The sequence below is a fragment of the Monodelphis domestica genome, chromosome 2 (assembly GCF_027887165.1).
Source record: "Monodelphis domestica isolate mMonDom1 chromosome 2, mMonDom1.pri, whole genome shotgun sequence".
NCBI classification, from domain to species: domain Eukaryota; kingdom Metazoa; phylum Chordata; class Mammalia; order Didelphimorphia; family Didelphidae; genus Monodelphis; species Monodelphis domestica.
The window spans coordinates 249,936,118-249,956,772 of NC_077228.1; the positions used below are offsets into that span (position 1 = coordinate 249,936,118).

Below are 20,655 nucleotides of genomic sequence, written 5' to 3' on the forward strand. Positions count from 1 at the left end.
TGATCGCTTCAACATCTCCAATGGCGTGAAACAAGGCTGTGTCCTCGCTCCGGTACTATTCAACCTATCCTTCACCCAAGTATTACGACATGCTAGTATCCTATTTAAGATTTTTGCATCTATATTCATTAGGGAGATTGACCTATAGTTTTCTTTCCCTGTTTTTAACCTGCCTGGCTTTGGGATCAGTACCATGTTTGTATCATAAAAAGAATTTGATAGCATCCCTTCTTAGCTTATTCTGTCAAATACTTTGTATAATATTGGGATTAGATGTTCTTTGAATGTTTGATAGAATTCATTTGTGAATCCATCTGGACCTAGGGATTTTTTCTTAGGGAGTTCTTTGATGGTTTGTTCAATTTCTTTTTCTGATATGGGGTTGTTTAGGTAATTTATTTCTTCTTCTTTTTGTCTAGGCAGTTTATATTTTTGTAAGTATTCATGCATGTCACCTAGATTGCCATATTTGTTGCCATATAATTGGGCATAGTAGTTTTTAATGATTGCCTTAATTTTCTCTTCATTAAAGGTGAGTTCTCCCTTTTCATCTTGGATACTGTCAATTTCATTTTTTCTTTCCTTTTTTTAATTAAACTGACCAGCACTTTGTCTATTTTATTTGTTTTTTCAAAGTACTGGCTTCTAGTCTTATTTATTAAATCAATAGTTCTTTGACTTTTAATTTTATTGATTTCTCCTTTGATTTTTAGGATCTCTAATTTAGTCTTCATCTGAGGGTTTTTAATTTGCTCACTTTCTAGTTTTTTAACTTGCGTGCCCAATTCATTGACCTCTGCCCTTCTTAATTTGTTTATATATAAAGTCAAGGATATAAATTTCCCCCTGAGCCCTGCTTTGGCTGCATTCCATAGGTTTTCAAAGGATGTCTCACCATTGTCATTTTCTTCAATGAAGTTATTGTTTCTACAATTTGTTCTTTAACTAACTGATTCTGGAGTATCATATTGTTTAATTTCCAATTAATTTTTGATTTATCTCTCCATGTACCCTTACTAATTACTATTTTCTTTGCATTGTGTTCTGAGAAGCTTGCATTTATTATTTCTGCCCTTTTGCACTTGTTTGCAGTGTTTTTGTGCCCTAATACATGGTCAATTTTTTTAATGTACCACGTGCTGATAAAAGGTGTATTCCTTTTTTTCCCTGTTTATTTTTCCCCACAAGTCTACTAACTAAATTTTTCTAAGATTTCATTCGCTTCTCTCACCTCTTTCTTATTTATTTTTTGGTTTGATATATCTAGTTCGGATAGAGGAAGGTTCAGGTCTCCCAGGAGTATAGTTTTTTTTTTATCTATTTCATCCTTGAGCTCCTCTAGTTTCTCCTTTAGAAATTTGGATGCTATGCCATTTGGTACATATATGTTGAGTACTTATATTTCCTCATTGTCTATACTGCACTTTATCAGGATGTAATTACCTTCCCTATCTCTTTTAATTAGATTTATTTTTACTTTGCCTTTTTCAGATATCATGATTGCTAATCTTGCCTTCTTTTTATCAGTTGATGCCCAATAGTTTTGGCTCCATCCTCTTACTTTCACCCTATGCGTATCTACCTTCCTAATATGTGTTTCTTGCAGACAGCACATGATAGGGTTTTGGATTCTAATCCACTCTGCTATTCACATCTGTTTTATGGGTGAGTTCATTCCATTTACATTCAGAGTTGTGATTGCTAGCTGTGTATTTCCTAGCATTTTGATTTCTACTCCTGGTCCTGCCTTTTCTTCTTTCACTATTTCCTTCTACACCAATGTTTGTTTTTAATCAGTCCCCCTAGTTCCCACCCTGATTTTACTTCCCTTTCTACCCCCTCCCTTCTTATTCCCCCTTGTATTTTCCTCTGAAACCTTTTTAAAATTTCCCCCCTCCCTCTCCCTCCCTTGTACTGATTCCCTCCCCACCAGTCCATTTGTTTGCCTTCTACTCCCCTATAAGGCGCAAATCTATTCTCTGCCCAAATGGGTTTGATTTGTTCTTCCTTCTTTGGGTCAATTTGTTTTCTTTTTTTTTTAGTTTTTAAAACATTATTTTATTTGGTCATTTTCATACATTGTTCATTGGAAACAGATCATTTTCTTTTCCTCCCCCCCAACCCCCCCACCCCTTCCCTAGCCAATTTGTCTGGGTATCACACGTGTCCTTGCTCTGAACCCATTTCCTTGTTGTTGGTATTTGCATTAGGGTGCTCATTTAGCATCTCTCCTCGATCATGTCCCCTCAACCTCTGTAGTCAAGCAGTTGCTTTTCCTCGGTTTTTTAACTCCCTCAGTTTATCCTCTGCTTGAGGATAGTTTTTTTTGTTTGTTTGTTGGTTTTCTCATAGATCGCTGCAGGTTGTTCAGGAACATTGTAAAACCATTACTGGAGAAGTCCATTACGTTCTCTTGTACCACAATGTGTCAGTCTCTGTGTACAATGTTCTCCTAGTTCTGTTCCTCTCACTCTGCATCACTTCCTGGAGGTTGTTCCAGTCTCCATGGAATTCCTCCACTTTATTATTCCTTTTAGCACAATAGTATTCCATCACCAATATATACCACAATTTGTTCAACCATTCTCCTCATCAAGGGCATCCCCTCATTTTCCAATTTTTGGCCACCACAAAGACCACAGGTATGAATATTCTTGTACAAGTCTTTTTCCTTATTATCTGTTTGGGGTACAAACCCAGCAGTGCTATGGCTGGATCAAAGGGTAGACAGTCTTATCGCCCTTTGGGTATAGTTCCAAATTGCCCTCCAGAATGGTTGGATCAATTCACAACTCCACCAGCAATGAATTAGTGTCCCTACTTTGCCACATCCCCTCCAGCATTCATTACTTTCCTTTGCTGTCATATTGAACAATCTGCTAGGTGTCAGGTGATACCTCAAAGTTGTTTTGATTTGCATCTCTCTGATTATAAGATTTAGAACACTTTTTCATGTGCTTATTAATAGTCTTGATTTCTTTAACTGAAAATTGTCTATTCATGTCCCTTGCCTATTTTTCGATTGGAGAATGGCTTGATTTTTTGTACAACTGGTTTAGCTCTTTATAGATTTGAGTAATTAGACCTTTGTCAGAGGTTTTTGTTATGAAGATTGTTTCCCAATTTGTTGCTTTCCTTCTAATTTTAGTTACATTCGTTTTGTTTGTACAAAAACTTTTTAATTTGATGTAATCAAAATTATTTATTTTGCATTTTGTTACTCTAAGTCTTGCTTGGTTTTAAAATCTTTCCCTTCCCAAAGGTCTGACATGTATAATATTCTCTATTCGCCTGATTTACTTATAGTTTCCTTCTTTATATTCAAGTCATTTGCCCATTCTGAGTTTATCCTGGTGTAGTGTGTGAGGTGTTGATCCAAACCTAATCTCTCCCACACTGTCTTCCAATTTTCCCAGCAGTTTTTATCAAATACTGGGTTTTTGTCCCCAAAGCTGGGGTCTTTGGATTTGTCAAAGACTGTCTTACTGAGGTCATTTACCCCAAGTCTATTCCACTGATCCTCCTTTCTGTCTCTTAGCCAGTACCAAATTGTTTTGATGACCGCTGCTTTGTAATATAGTCTGAGATCTGGGACTGCAAGGCCACCTTCCTTTGTATTTTTTTTTTTCATTCTTTCCCTGGATATCCTTGATCCTTTATTCTTCCAAATGAACTTTATTATGGTTTTCTCTAATTCAGTAAAATTGTTTTTTGGTAGTTCAATGGGTATGGCACTAAATAGATAGATAAGTTTGGGTAGGATGGTCATTTTTATTATGTTAGCTTGTCCCACCCATGAGCAATCAATGTTTTTCCAATTGTTTAGATCTAGTTTTAATTGTGTGGAGAGTGTTTTGTAGTTGTGTTCATATAGTTCCTGTGTTTGTCTCGGTAGATAGATTCCTAAGTATTTTATATTGTCTCGGGTGACTTTAAATGGAATTTCTCTTTCTAATTCTTGCTGCTGAACTGGGTTGGAGATATATCGAAATCCTGATGACTTATGTGGGTTTAATTTTGTATCCTGCAACTTTGCTGAAGTTGTTGATTATTTTGATTAGCTTTTTGGTTGATTCCCTAGGACTATTTAAGTAAATCATCATATCATCCGCAAAGAGTAACAGCTTGGTCTCCTCATTGCCAATTTTAATACCTTCAATTTCTTTTTTTTCTCTAATTGCCACTGCTAGTGTTTCTAGTACAATATTAAATAATAAAGGTGATAATGGGCATCCTTGTTTGACTCCTCTTCTTATTGAGAAGGCTTTGAGTTTTTCCCCATTGCAGATGATGTTTGCTGATGGTTTTAGGTATATACTGTTTATTATTTTTAGGAAAGGCCCTTCTATTCCTATACTTTCTAGTGTTTTCAATAGGAATGAGTGTTGTATTTTGTCAAAGGTTTTTTCTGCATCTATTGAGATAATCATGTGATTTTTGTCGGTTTGCTTGTTTATATGGTCAACAATGTGGATGGTTTTCCTAATATTGAACCATCCTTGCATTCCTGGTATGAATCCTACCTGATCCTAATGAATAACACTTGTGATGACTTGCTGTAGTCTTTTTGCTGGTATCCTATTTAAGATTTTTGCATCTATATTCATTAGGGAGATTGGCCTATAGTTTTCTTTCTCTGTTTTTAACCTGCCTGGCTTTGGGATCAGTACCATGTTTGTGTCGTAAAAAGAATTTGGTTGAACCCCTTCTTCTTGGCTTATTCTATCAAATAGTTTGTATAGTATTGGGGTTAGCTGTTCTTTGAATGTTTGATAGAATTCATTTGTGAATCCATGTGGACCTGGGGATTTTTTCTTAGGGAATTCTTTGATGGCTTGTTCAATTTCTTTTTCTGATATGGGGTTGTTTAGGTAATTTAGTTCTTTTAGTGTAGGCAATTTATATATTTTTTTTAAGTATTCATGCATATCACTTAGATTGCCATATTTTTTGCCATATAATTGGGCATAGTAATTTTTAATGATTGCCTTGATTTCCTCTTCATTAGAGGTGAGGTCTCTGTTTTCATCTTGGATACTATCAATTTGGTTTTTTTCTTTCCTTTTTTTAATTAGACTGACTAGTACTTTGTCTATTTTATTTGTTTTTTCAAAGTACCAGCTTCTAGTCTTATTTATTAAATCAATAGTTCTTTGACTTTCAATTTTATTAATTTCTCCTTTGATTTTTTAGATTTCTAATTTAGTCTTCATCTGAGGGTTTTTAATTTGTTCACTTTCTAGTTTTTTAATTTGCATGCCCAATTCATTGACCTCTGCCCTTCTTAATTTGTTTATATATAAAGTCAAGGATATAAATTTCCCCCTGAGCCCTGCTTTGGCTGCATTCCATAGGTTTTCAAAGGATGTCTCACCATTGTCATTTTCTTCAATGAAGTTATTAATTGTTTCCACAATTTGTTCTTTACCTAGCTGGTTTGGGAGAATTATATTGTTTAATTTCCAATTAATTTTTGATTTATCTCTCCATGTACCCTTACTATTATTTTTATTGCACTGTGGTCTGAGAAGGTTGAATTTATTATTTCTGCCCTTTTGCATTTGTTTGCTGTGATTTTGTGCCCTAGTACATGGTCAGTTTTTATGAATGTACCATGTACTGCTGAAAAGAAGGTGTATTCTTTTTGGTCCCTATTTATTTTTCTCCATATGTCTTCTAACTCTAATTTTTCTAAGATTTCATTTGCTTCCCTCACCTCTTCTTTATTTTTTGATTTGATTTATCTAGTTCGGATAGGGGAAGGTTTAGATCACCCACTAGTCTAGTTTTTCTATCTATTTCATCCTTGAGCTCCTCTAGTTTCTCCTTTAAAAATTTGGATGCTCTGCCATTTGATGCATAAATTTTGAGTACCAACATTTCCTCGTTGTCTATACTGCCTTTTATCAGGATGTAATTACCTTTCATGTCTCTTTTCACTAGATTTATTTTTACTTTGGCTTTTTCCGATATCATGATTGCTACTCCTGCCTTCTTTTTATCATTTGATGCCCAATAGATTTGGCTCCATCCTATTACTTTCACCCTATGCTTATCTAACTTCCTCATTTGTGTTTCTTGCCGACAGCATATGGTAGGGTTTTGTATTCTGATCCACTCTGCTATTTGCTTGCATTTTATGGGTGAGTTCATTCCATTCACATTCAAAGTCATGATTACTAGCTGTGTATTTCCCAGCATTTTGATTTCTACTCCTGGTCCTGCCTTTTCTTCTTTCACTATTTCCTTCTATACCAATGTTTGTTTATAGTCAGTCCCCCCCCCCCCCCCAGTTCCCAACCCTTATTTTACTTCTCTTTCTACCCCCTCCCTTCTTATTCCCTCCCTTATTTTCCCCTGTAGTCTTTTTAAAATTTCCCCCCTCCCTCTCCCTCATTTGTACTGCTTCCCTCCCCACCAGTGCGTTTTTTAACCTTCTACTCCCCTATAAGGCACAAATCTATTCTCTATCCCAGTGGATTGGATTGTTCTTCCCCCTTTGGGTCAATTTTATTGTACGTAAGAGTTGAGTATTTCCTATCTCCAACCTCTTTTGCCTTCCAGTGTATTGATGTTCACCCCCCTCCCACCATTTATGACATATAAATTTACCCCTTTTTGTTTATTTTCCCATTTCTTTTACTATTAATCTCTTTTTTTAGCTCTAGTTGTGTGTATATATATATGTGTGTGTGTGTGTGTTTGTGTGTATTTATGCATGCATATATCTGTATACCTGTTTATGCCTTGTCATTTCTTCCTATACAGTTTGTCCCTGTTCCCTCTAAGTGTAATTCTTCTAGCTGCCCAGTTGAAAATAACAATTTTTTTTAACATTATTTTATTTGGTCATTTCCAAACATTATTCACTGGAAGCAAAGATCATTTTCGTCCCCTCCCACCCCCCTCCACCTTTCCTCTCCCATAACCGACGCACAATTCCACTGGTAATCACATGTGTTCCTGTTTCTAACCCATTTCCATGTTGTTGGTATTTGCATTAGAGTGTTCATTTAGAATCTCTCCTCAGTCCTATCACCTCCACCCCTGTAGTCAGGCAGTTGCTTTTCCTCGTTGTTTTTACTCCCACAGTTTATCCTCTGCTTGTGGATAGTGTTTTTTAGATCCCTGCAGATTGTTCAGGGACATTGCATTGACACTAATGGAGAAGTCCATTACCTTTGATTGTACCACAGTGTTATCAGTCTCTGTGTATAATGATTTCCTGGTTCTGCTCCTTTCGCTCTGCATCACTTCTTGGAGGTTGTTCCAGTCTCTATGGAATTCCTGTACTTTATTATTCCTTTTAGCACAATAGTATTCCATCACCAACATATACCACAATTTGTTCAGCCATTCCCCAATTGATGGGCATCCCCTCGTTTTCCAATTTTTGGCCAGCACAAAGAGTGCAGCTATGAATATTCTTGTACAAGTCGTTTTCCGAAAATAACAATTTTTATGAGTTACCAATGATCTCTTTTCTTATTGGTATACTTATCATTTTAACTTATTGAGTCACTTTTTTAAAAATTGGGTTTTTTTGCTGTTTTGTTTTGTTTTTCTCTTTTTTCCCCTTCATTTAATTATCTTTTGATGATTCTCTTGAGTTCTGTGCTTGGGCATCAAATTTTCTGTTCAGGTCTGTTCTTTTCTTTACAAATTCTTGGAATTCTTCTATTTTGTTGAATGATCATACTTTCCCCTGTAAGAATATAGTCAGTTTTGCTGGGTAGTTGATTCTTGGTTGTAGACCTGGTTCCCTTGCTTTCCGGAATATCATATTCCATGCCTTTTGGTCCTTCAGTGTGGATGCAGCCAGATCCTGTGTTATCCTTACTGTGATTCTTAGCAGCTTGTAATATCTTTTCTTTGGTCTTCTCCTGAGTGTTGTATTTGGATACCATACTTTCTGTTTAGGAGGTCTTTTCATTAAGAATGCTTAGAAATCTATTTTATTAAATAACCATTGTTCCCCCTGAAAGAATATGCTTAGTTTTTCTGGGTACGTGCTTCTGGGTTGTTAACCTGGTTCTTCTGCCTTTCTAAATATGCCTTCTGGTCCTTTAATGTGAAAGATGCTAAGCCCTATGTATTTTTCACTTTTCCCCATGGTATTTGAATTGTTTCTTTCTGGTTGCATACAGTATTTTGTCCAATGGTTTGGGGTTTCTTGCCCTGTAATATTCCCAGGAGTTGTCATTTGGAGATTTATTTCCGAGGGTGATTTGTGGATTCTTTTCATTTCTATTTTACTTTCTTATTCAAGAATATTATGACAAAGTTTTTTTGTTTGTTTTTTTTTTTAATCATGGCTTTCAGGTAGCCTCATAATTCTTAAATTGTCTCTCTTGCATCTATTTTCCATGTCATTTGTTTTTTCAATGAAGTATTTCACATTTTCTTCTATTTTTTCTTTTAATTTTGTCTTATTGTTTCTTGTCTTATTAAGTCATTAGGTTTTACTTTTTAAGAAACTTTTCATTTGTTTTTTTGTACCTTTTTTTTGTTTGGTCAGTTCTGCTTTGCATTGCTTTCATTTTTCCTCTGTCTCTCTTAATTCTTGAAACCCATTTTTAGCTCTTCCAGAACCTGAGATCAATCCATATTTTTCTTTGAAGTTTTGTGGTGTAAAGATTAAAATTTAGGGGAGATGGGGAGACTGAGGCAGGTAGAAATTAGTTTCTCTCTGCAAGGAGTATTATATTTTTTAGAGGTTTATTAAAGGTTAAAGATTAAAGAATATAGAAGTAAGAAACATTTGCCTAGGCCAGAGGCCTAGACAAAATAACCTCACATCACGCAAGAGACCGCCTGCTCCAAAACGGAAGTCCAAAAAGAGCCAAGAGAGAGAGAGACCTCAAAAGCCTTTGAATCAGCTTAAATACCTTCTCGATCTCGGCCCAGGTGAGATTACAAGGCATTCTGGGGAAGTGGAGCAAAGGCTCATGGGGATTGTAGTCCTCCTGTATTCGAGTCTATTTTTTACAGTAGGTAGCTGCTTTGTTCTCACTTTTCCCTTCTGAGTCTGTGCCTTGCCCTTCTTTGTCTTTGTAAAAATTTTCCATGGTTTGGGTAATTTTTTTTTATCTTTCCCAGCCTTTTTTCTTGATCTTTAATTTGGGATGGCCTCTGTTCTCAGGGTAGAAGGGGCACTCTCTTAAATGTCATTTTTTTCATGCTGCTACCTTTAGATATATTTCTGGATTTCTTCGAGTTTCAATTCTTCTAAGGTAGAAGTATCATGGTCTGTCTGCTGGGAGTACTGGGAGCCACCTTGTTTCTGAGTTGGAGCTCACAGCCTGATTTCAGGCTTCGGCAGGGCTTTGAGCCTCACCCTGAACTTGCATAAGCCAGACATATTGAGGACCTAAGTCCTGACCTTGGACTGGGCCAGGGCTCTGGGACTCATTTTGCCCTTACATTTAAGAGGACATGGGACTGCCTTGGACTGGGGTTCTGCCCTTCACTCTGGGCTTACAGACCTGACCTATTTTAGACTTCCTTGTGCTAGGGTTCAAACCCTCAGTGCAGGCTTGGGCATGGACTCTGGTCCTCCCCTTTGGCTTGTTCCAGCTAGATGCACTGCTGACTGCTCATCCTCGGGCTTAGGGGCCTCAGTTTGTGTTTCAACAGGGTCTCAGAGCCTCACTCTGGGCCTGCACCAGCCATGCATACCATAGCCTGCCCTACACTAGGGCTTAGAACTTTAAGGGGTATGCATGGGTGGGGTTGCACTACTGTTAGCTTATACTGAATCTTGAGGTCTCAAAGTTGGCTTGGGCACAGGTTCAGATCCTAGAGCAATAGATGAGGAGTGGCAAGAATTGATGTTGACTTGTGTACTCTTTGGTGCATCCTGGCTGTAGACTCCATGGCCTTGCTGTCAGCTATACTCCTCTCTCACTCCAGTGAACCAGACCCTCTGCTTATCTTTCAGTTTGTTTTGTGCAGAAAAGTTACTTCACTGTGTCCCCTTTTTGGTTCTTTCACTCCCATATTCATTTTGAAGTGTTATTTTAAGGTTAATTGGAGACTATTTTCAGAGTGGTTTGAGCTTTCCCTATTTCTTGATTCTGCTCCTTCTCATTTAATTAAAAAAATTTTTTGAGAGGCTTTTTGTCCTTTTCTTTACCTCTTCTATACATTCTTGTTGGGTTTTCTTTCCAATTTATATTTTTCTTTGAGGCTTTGTTTGTAGGTAAATCATTGTCTTTTTCTGAATTTGTGTCGTGTAATATTTATTGGGAAAGGAAAAAGGATTTAGAAAATGGGGATAAATGGGAGATTTGTATAGGGGTAAGGAGGAGTTAAAGGGAGAGAGGGAATATTGCTTGATGAGGCAAGGGAGGGAGATGCCCCCTGCTGAGAGGAAACAGCAGGGGTCCAATAAGGACGGTTTGTCTTTGAATGACTGAAACTGAAGTTCCGCTCCCTCTATGACCAGAAAAGATAGTCCACTTATCTGACTGAATCTTAGCAGTACACAGAAAGCAAACAAGAACAATTCTAACCTTTAGAAGCCTGTGTCTTTGGGCTGAACCAAGAAGAGTATGCTACTCCAGACTGGGCTGAACAAGCTCTACCCTCCTCCAACCCGGGACACAAGACCTCTCCCAACAGGAAGGAAGTGCTAGTCCCCAGACCCAACTGCCACTCCCAGTTGGCCCTCCCCCACACAAACTGTTATAACAGTCTAGCTTCCTTTCCACAGTCGTCACCCTATCTTTTCTCTGTCACTATAGTTGTTTTTTTATGAATAGGTTCTTTTTTGTTCGCTCTTTTTTTCCATCATTTTTCTTGACTTTGGACTTTATGCTAGAGTTGGGTTCTGCTTACCTGTAGGAGTTAGGGAAAACATCTGTTCTGAGCCTCCATCTTTTATGAATTTTTGTTGCTTTTACTGCTCAGTGGATGCCTGAAGTTATCTGGAAAGAGGTCACTGCCCTACTGGTCTGCACAAATATCTCTCCTGCTCACTGGTATCTGCAGCATCTACTTTCCACCCTGGTACTACAACCCAGAACTAATGGATGACACAGATGCCAAGTGACTTCCAATCCTGCACCAAGTGCTAGCACAAGGATCATTGGGATCTCTTTCTGATCAGATGTGTAGTCCTGCTCTTGTTGCTGCTACCCTATAGCTGGTGTCTCTTAAAACCACACCACACTTCAGTCCAACCTCTCTCCCTGTTGTCCATTGACCTCTAGGTATGACATAATGTGATTTAGTCTTGTTTTTCCCATATAGAATTTTATTAATGCATTTCTTTAAGTTGTTGTAGAGATATATACTGAGAGAGCTCAGCAAAAATGCTGAATTCACTTTACTATCATTTTTTTATTTGCCTCCAAGGTTTCTATTTCCTACAATGCATAAGACATAAAATTAATATCTTCTTATAGTTTGGAGGAAGGATTACTTTAAATAAAAGGATAAATACTTCACTTCTTACAAAAGACTAAGCAGTATGACTAACAATTTGATTTTTCTTTTCTCTTACAGTCCTCTGTTGGCTGTATCTTTTGCTATTTGCTGTGCTGTTCCAGGAATCACACTTCTGACTTGGGGAATCAATCCACTCACAGGAGTTCTGGGTACTTTCAATATTTTCTTGTACACCTGTTGTTATACACCTATGAAAAGGATTAGTATTGCCAACACGTGGGTGGGAGCCCTTGTTGGAGCCATCCCACCAGTCATGGGCTGGACTGCAGCTACAGGTAGCCTTGATGCTGGTGAGTATCTAGTAACATAAAATCTTCTTTCCCTCAGTAGACAATTGAAACAGATGCCAAGAAACTATATTTCTCTTCTATCCTAGTATTCATAAACACTAATGAAATAAATATTTTTCCTCCAGCACTGAAAAACTGGAGCCTCAATATTCATTTCCAATGCTATTAACTAGTGTGCTGCTAAAATACTTTAAACTAGGGAAAATTTGAAACTATCAAGAGATTCTACATTTTCCGGCTCCATCCTTCAGGCTGAGATCAGTTCTCTTCCGCTGAGTGGAGGTCAAACAGAATTGCTGTCAAGAGGGAACAGTTAGGGAAGCCATCAAGGCCAAACCTTTAATCTCAGGTCAGCCAGGATCAGTCATGCTGAATGCATATCAAGGAGTGGTACTTTCATGCAATCCAAAGGAGTTATTTCAGAAGGTGGCCATTTTCTTTTTGTTGTTGTTGTTAATATTTTTTCCCAATTCCATGTAAAAATCTTTAGCATTCATTTCCTAAAATTTTGAGTTTTCCTCACTCCCTCCTTCCTTCCTTCCTTCCCTCCTTCTTGACCTCCTTCCTGAGACATAAGCAATTCGATATAAGTTATACTTATGCAGTCATGCAAAACATATTTCCATATTGGTCATACTGTGGGAGAAGGTTCATAGCCCACCCCCCCCCCAAAAAAAAAACATGAAGAAAATAAAGTAAAAATAGTGTGCTTCTATCTACATTCAGCCTCCATCAGCCCTCCATCAGTTCTTTCTTTATCAATGGATAGCATTTTTTGTTATGAATCCTTTGGAGTTGTCTCAGATCTTTGTATTCATCATCATGTTTTATTGCTGTTACTGCATGTCATTTTGCATCAGTTTTCATTTTATGCCTTTTCCAATTTTTTTCTGAAGTCATACTACTCATCATTTCTTATAGCACAATAATATTTGGTAATCCCTAAATTTCTAATTCTTTGCCTCTACCAAAAGAGCTGCTCTCAATATTTTTTATCAAATAGGTCCTTTTGTCTTTTTTGTGATCTCTTTGTTATATGAACCTAATCCTGGTATTGCTGGGTCAAAGGTTATGAATAATTTTATAGTCCTTTAAGCACACTTCCAAATAGTTCTCCAGAACAATTAGATCAGTTCAAGTCTCTACCAACAGTACATTAGTGTACTTTTTTAGTGCAGTTTTACCAATTTTTCTTCATCCCTTATGACATTTATCATTTTCCTTTTCTGTCATAGTAGTCAATCTGATAGGTGTGAGTTGATACTGTAAAGGGTGAATATTATGGTTGAGACTGAAAAAAATATAAATTTAAGTGGTCACCAAGGGAAATCCCAAATAATAAAATACCCAAGTCAGCTGGCAAATTTTTATGGTGTTTTAATTACAGCAGGAGGAAGAAAATATTAGAGGGAGAGAGAGAAAGGGAGAGAAGTAAAGAGGGAAAGAAGGAAAGAAGTTTAACTCAGAACCACTCTGGCTCAGGCTGAGCCAAAGAGGGTGTTAAGGCCTTGGAAAGCCAAGGCAGAGAAAGGGGTCAGTCCTTATCACTCACATGACCTGTCTGAAGGAAAGCTGTCTGTGGGGCTCAAGCTCCATGATCGAACTGAACTCTAGCCCTCCTCACAGGAAGTCCCGAGAACTCTTAAGGCTGTTCTCTACCTCACTTCCTGCATCTCACATGTGCCAATGGTGGCTCAAGCTTGACTTAGGACCCCCCAGAGGCCTGTCCTTTTTATGCACATGTCTGTTGAAGGCCATCTCCTCAGATAATTAAATCTTGAGTTTGATGCAGCCCTTCCTAATCTTGTTACAATGAGTATGGTGGAGAATGGGTTTCCAAGACCTGATTCTGTTGTTCCAAGTATCTCTTGTTATTTATCAGGAAATAGCTAAATCAGATCTTCTAAAGAATGGCTGGTTGGGGTGGAATAGTTTTGAAATTCACAATACCTTAAAGTTGTTTATAGTGATTTAAAGCATTTCTTCTTAAGATTATTGCTAACTTTGATTTCTTCCCAAGAAAATGCCTTTTACTGTTTATCAATTGGGAAATAGTTTATATTCTTAAGAATTCATAAATATAAATTTCTCCACATTTGAGAAATGAGGCCTTTATTTAGAGATACATACATGCTGTAAAAAAGTTTTTCCCAAGGTTTCTGCTAATCTTGGTTTAGCATTAGTTTTTTTGCTTAAAAACTTTTTTTTTATTTTATAGTATTTTATTTGATTATTTCCATGCATTTTTCATTAAAGACAAAGATCATTTTCTTTTCCTCCCCCCCACCCCCCATAGACGATGTGTGATTCCACTGGGTATCACATGTGTTCTTGATTCGAACCCATTGCCATGTTGTTAATATTTGCATTAGAGTGTTCGTTTAGAGTCTCTCCTCTGTCATGTCCCCTCAACCGCTGTAGTCAGGCAGTTGCTTTTCCTCGGTGTTTCTACTCCCACAGTTTGTCCTCTGCTTATGGATAGTGTTTTTTCTCCTAGATCCCTGCAGATTGTTCCAGGACATTACACCGCCACTAATGGAGAAGTCCATTACATTCGATTATACCACAGTGTGTTTGTCTCTGTGTACAATGTTCTCCTGGTTCTGCTCCTCTCGCTCTGCATCACTTCCTGGAGGTCGTTCCAGTCTCCATGGAATTCCTCCACTTTATTATTCTTTTTTGCACAATAATATTCCATCACGAACACATACCACAATTTGTTCAGCCATTCCCCAATTGATGGGCATCCCCTCGTTTTCCAATTTTTGGCCACCACAAAGAGCGCAACTGTGAATATTTTTGTACAAGTCTTTTTGTCCATTATCTCTTTGGGGTACAGACCCAGCAGTGCTATGGCTGGATCAAAGGGTAGACATTCTTTTATCGCCCTTTGGGCATAGTTCCAAATTGCCCTCCAGAATGGTTGGATCAGTTCACAACTCCACCAGCAATGAATTAATGTCCCTACTTTGCCACATCCCCTCCAGCATTCATTACTTTCCATAGCTGTCATGTTAGCCAATGTGCTAGGTGTGAGGTGATACCTCAGAGTTGTTTTGATTTGCATCTCTCTGATTATAAGAGATTTAGAACACTTCTTCATGTGCTTATTAATAGTTTTGATTTCTTTATCTGAGAACTGCCTATCCATGTCCCTTGCCCATTTATCAATTGGGGAATGGCTTGATTTTTTGTACAATTGATTTAGCTCTTTATAAGTTTGAGTAATTAAACCTTTGTCAGAGGTTTTTATGAAGATTTTTTCCCAATTTGTTGTTTTCCTTCTGATTTTAGTTACATTGGTTTTGTTTGTACAAAAACTTTTTGATTTGATGTAGTCAAAATTATTTATTTTACATTTTGTGATTCTTTCTATGTCTTGCTTGGTTTTAAAGCCTTTCCCCTCCCAAAGGTCTGACATGTATACTATTCTGTGTTTACCCAATTTACTTATGGTTTCCTTCTTTATGTTTTAAGTCTTTCACCCATTTTGAGTTTATCTTGGTGTAGGGTGTGACGTGTTGATCAATTCCTAATCTCTCCCACACTGTCTTCCAATTTTCCCAGCAGTTTTTATCGAATAGTGGATTTTTGTCCCAAAACCTGGGATCTTTGGGTTTATCGTATACTGTCTTGCTGAGGTTGCTTGCCCCCAGTCTATTCCACTGATCCTCCTTTCTGTCTCTTAGCCAGTACCAAATTGTTTTGATGACTGCTGCTTTGTAATATAGTTTGAGGTCTGGGACTACAAGGACCCCCTCATTTGTGTTTTTTTTTTCATTATTTCCTTGGATATCCTGGATCTTTTGTTATTCCAAATGAACTTTGTTATGTTTTTTTCTAAATCAGTAAAGAAATTTTTTGGGAGTTCCATGGGTATGGCACTAAATAGATAAATAAGTTTGGGTAGGATGGTCATTTTTATTATATTGGCTCATCCTATCCATGAGCAGTTAATGTTTTTCCAATTGCTCAAGTCTAGTTTTAGTTGTGTGGCAAGTGTTTTGTAGTTATGTTCATATAGTTCCTGTGTTTGTCTCGGGAGATAGATTCCTAGGTATTTTATTTTGTCTAAGGTGATTTTGAATGGGATTTCTCTTTCTAGTTTTTGCTGCTGAGCTGTGTTGGAGATATATAGAAAAGCTGATGACTTATGTGGGTTTATTTTATATCCTGCAACTTTGCTAAAGTTGTTGATTATTTCAATTAGCTTTTTGGTTGAATCTCTAGGATTCTTTAAGTAGATCATCATGTCATCTGCAAAGAGTGATAACTTGGTCTCCTCCTTGCCTATTTTGATGCCTTCAATTTCTTTTTCTTTTCTAATTGCTACTGCTAGTGTTTCTAGTACAATGTCAAATAATAGAGGTGATAATGGGCATCCTTGTTTCACTCCTGATCTTATTGGGAATGCATCTAGTTTATCCCCATTGCAGATGATATTAGCTGATGGTTTTAGATATATACTTTTTGTTATTTTTAGGAACAACCCTTCTATTCCTATGCTTTCTAGTGTTTTTAATAGGAATGGGTGTTGTATTTTATCAAAGGCTTTTTCTGCATCTATTGAGATAATCATGTGGTTCTTGTTGGTTTGCTTGTTGATGTGGTCAATTATGTGGATGGTTTTCCTAATATTGAACCAGCCCTGCATCCCTGGTATAAATCCTACTTGATCATGGTGGATGACCCTTCTGATCACTTGCTGGAGTCTTTTTGCTAGTATCCTCTTTAAGATTTTTGCATCTATATTCATTAGGGAGATTGGTCTATAGTTTTCTTTCTCTGTTTTTGACCTGCCTGGTTTTGGAATCAGTACCATGTTTGTGTCATAAAAGGAGTTTGGTAGAACTCCCTTTTGCTTATTATGTCAGATAGTTTGTATAGTATTGGGATTAACTGTTCTCTGAATGTTTGATAGAATTCACTGGTGAATCCATCAGTGTGTAAAATCTTTTTAATTTAATATAATGAAAATTACCCATTTAACATCTCATAATGCTCTTAAATTCTTGCTTTGTCATAAATTCTTTTATTCATGGATCTGACAGGTAGACTAGTCCATCTTCCCTCTAATTTGCTTATAGTATTTTCCTTTATCATGTACATATTTTGACCTTATCTTGGGATACTGTGTGAGCTGTGAATCTATACTTAATTTCTGCCATACTGTTTTCCAGTTTTCTAAGCAGTTTTTTGTCAAGTAGTAAATTTAAATCCTTATCCAAAATGCTTGGATCTTTGGACTTATCAAACACTAAATTACTATAGTCATTTACTACTCTATATTATTGTGTGGAGTGGAATTCTAGGGAGGCTTGTACCCCCAGAAATCACTCTAATGAGCAGATGGAAGACTTCATAAGATGCAGGCAGAGAAAGGCTGCTTCATTCAGAGAAAACATTGGATAGCAGGGAAGGGGTGGGATGTGGATGGGAAGGAAAAGGGACTCTGCCCACACAAGAGGCTTACTCAGAGCAAAAAGCATCCTCTTTCTAGGTACAATCACAGACTTTTATAATAATCCTGATGCAAGATTCTTCTCCTCTCTGTCCAATCTGTAAGGGGTAAATTTAGAGGTTTTGACTAATATATTATCCTTATGGTCGCCAGAGAGTAATTCAAATCCTGTTAAAAATACTCAAGTGCATGAGACCTACTTTGAGATGAGGAGCCTCTTAGGAGGATGGTGTTTTTAGGAAAGGTAAAGGAAAAAAAGGAATCAGCCTAAACTCTGAGAGAGCCCAGGGAAGGTGCCTCACCTGGCCCACAATATTAAGCTTCTCCCAGTTACTGTATCAAGGAAGCTCACCGCCAAACCCAGACAATAGCTGCAGCCACGCCAAGATGCCAAGATGCCCAGGACACTGCTACCAGTCACCTCTCTGCCAAAAGAGGTCAAAGTGAGGAAGTGATGTGAAATATATAGACCATTTTTACATCACTTCCTGCATTTCACATGTACCAGTGGTAGCTTAAGCTTGACTTAGGACAACCCAGGGGGTCTGTCAGTTGTTTCTAATTTGTCACTTGCTAGCACATGTCTGTCATAGGCCATCCTTCTCAACACTTAATCCTTAAGTAGGGGTGTAGACATTCCTGTTTTGTTAGACTAAGCAGGGTGAAGTAAATCTAAAATTCACAAATTCCACAGAGGGGAGGGTTGTGAAACTTACAGTCTTGAACACGTGGTTTTCAACATTGTGTACCCCTAAATACCCCCATGATCCAGAAAAACCCATAACTATCATGGGATTCCCAGGCTGGGACCATAATGAAACTCCCTGCACTTTCCCTCCTTCAGCTTATCTTATAGTTGTCTTTCTTCCCAGGGTACAGATAAACTCTTCTCAAGGTTTTTGAAAATGGGTCAGGAAAACTAGGAGCTTTATGGAGAGGTCAGGCAGTTTTAGTCTAAGAAATAGTAACACTAAGGGGTCTTGAGAATTGGAATTACAAACCAAATACTACTCTGAGAATTATACACTGAATCTCATCCCACACATTATGTACCTAATAATTCAGGTTCTTGGAAATTTTCAACAGCATGTTAATGGCAACTGAAAAGATATGTATTGGGGGTAGTCAGAGTTTAGGATTTTGAAAAAATTTATCAGTAATAGGGCAAGGAGGACTTAAAGGTAGGAGACAATATAAAATTAAACTTGTATGTTACAATATCAAGATTTTGAAGAAAGGAAAGTAAAACCCGAGAAAAGGCTATAAACTGGGAAATCATAAAGGTTAGCATGGCTAGAAGTTGCAGTAGAGATGAAAACTTGAGAAGGATAAGGCATAAAGAATGATAGAAGAACAAGAAATTATGGTTAGAAGTGAGAAATTTCAGAGTTTTGGATCATGGATGTGGAACATTTGTGGGGAATAATTAAAATCAGTATAATCATCCTTAAATGTATTTGAAGTAGAGTGAAGAGTGCAGGTTATGAGCATAGTGGAAATCGATGACCTGGGAGGCCAGTGTGTGTGAAAGTATCAAAATGTATATTGAAGTCCAAAAATCTTGGGTTGGAGAGGAAGACTATGATCCAGAGTGCAAATAAACTTGGAAGAAAATAGATATCCACTATAACAAATTGAATCAAATTGGGTAAAGCAGAAGATTTAGAGCTAAAATGAACTTTAAAAGCTTCTACTTTATTCTAATTCCCTTCATTTTACAAATTAAGAAATTGCTTCATGAAGTAATTAAGTTAAGCAGTCATACAACTAGTATATGTCTGAAGCAGAGATTTGGACTTGCGTCTTCAAGCACTTTATATACTTAACATTGACCCTTGAAGGAGAGATTGGAAGTAGCAGTGAATAACAAGGACTATGCCTGTTCCTTTAGACCTTGAGAGGCGTGAGAAAGTGAATATCCAACCCTACAGGTTAGGATATGACAGCCTTCTGGAGGAAGCTAAGTTTCTGTGATCACAAGAAAATAGAATGTGAAGGGAAAAGCAATAATAGTGAACCATAGAATAAGGACATAATGGAAAAGGAGAGCAGAATAGGAAAGGAACCCACAACAGTAAAAGAAAGGACCCAATAATAAGTCTGCCCTAGTTCAAATGTTGATTGGATCATCACAACCCTCGCAGGCACATACCCTGGAAGAGGAGGGGATCCAATCATGAGTCATTTGGGACCAGAGGGCAGTGTGACTTTAGTTTCTAGGCCTTAACTGTTTATAAATTGGTTGATTCAATCTCCCTCCCTGTCCAGGAAAGTAGAGAAGGTCCTAGCTTCCAGATAGGAATGAGGTGAAATGGTAATGTCCAGTCCTGATATCTTTCATTTGAAATCAGTTATGCTTAGTTTTTTTTTTTGTTTTTTTTTTTGGTGGGGCAACCCTTCTCCTGGTATCCCTCTGTCTTTGTGATCTTTCAGAGATCACCAGTTTGAGGATGATATTAAAAATTAAGTCTTCTTACATAGTTTAGAGATAAGAAGTAGAGAAGCCGGCTTGAGAAAGAATTGGAGTTTGAAGCAGATCTGAGACAGAATGACAGTTTCAAATATTGACAGTATGTGTGGGAGTTATACGTTTTTTCTGTGGCAGTTGGTCTCGTGGAGTTACTTTCTGTCTGCGTGCTGAGAGCAGGTGATATCTTCTTTTCTGTCTCCTCACTGTCTGAAGGTAGAAGGAAAAGAGGGAAAAACCTAAAGGAGCTAAGTGATTTCCTTTTCTAACCTGGAAAACACTAGTGACTGCATATTGCTGTTTCATGAATCATTTTATCTCTGAGAAGACCAAAGAAAGACCTGGTCTTTGGTTTGGACTCTGAGTCTACTGAGACTCAGAGTCCTAACTTGGTTCTTGCTGAGGCTCAGCCAGCTGACCTTTGTTATTTTTATAACTTGGAGACAAAGTTAAGAATTATATACTTCGTATTAGGATAATAGTGTTACTTTTTTGTAGAATAGGTAAACTTTGGGTTAATCAGAACAGGAAGGATCAGTGTAGCCTGTGGAAACAGGAGAAGTGGTTCCTTGCAGAACCAGGGAGTTTTATTTGGGTAGAGTTAGAATCCCTTAGTTAGAAATCCTTTCATATTCTTTTATATCTTTATATGCTCAAGAAATAGTTTATTTTTGTATAGCAAGAGTCTCCTTAGCATCCTTGCACTTGGCTCTGAAGAGAAGTTCACTTATGAGCTTTACTTCACTTACATAAACTTAAGATACTTTGTAAGCACAGCAAGCAGAGTATCTAAATCAGTTTATATCCATAATCAATTCATTGGTCATTTTTTTTACACCAGCAATAGCTCAACAATCACATTTGTCAGTTCTTTATGAACCAACATAGTTTTATCCTCAACTAAGTTATCCAAGGCAGCTAGGTGCTTTAGACTCCGTTTTTTTTTTTTTTCATTATACCCTTTCTATTCCAAGATCATTCTATGT

The 20,655-nt window shown here is 37.4% G+C and overlaps 1 protein-coding gene across 3 annotated transcripts in view; it reads left to right on the forward strand.

Annotated features, from left to right (window-relative positions):
- Positions 1-20,655, forward strand: part of LOC100021387 (protoheme IX farnesyltransferase, mitochondrial) — a 193,826-nt gene that overhangs the window by 140,406 nt on the left and 32,765 nt on the right. For 2 of the 3 annotated variants that reach the window (XM_001373524.4, XM_007483380.3), the window contains exon 6: positions 11,509-11,741. In XM_001373524.4, the coding sequence (XP_001373561.4) occupies positions 11,509-11,741 (233 nt within the window). The remainder of the gene's footprint in view (positions 1-11,508; positions 11,742-20,655) is intronic. The other variant, XM_056817469.1, reaches the window with a different exon arrangement.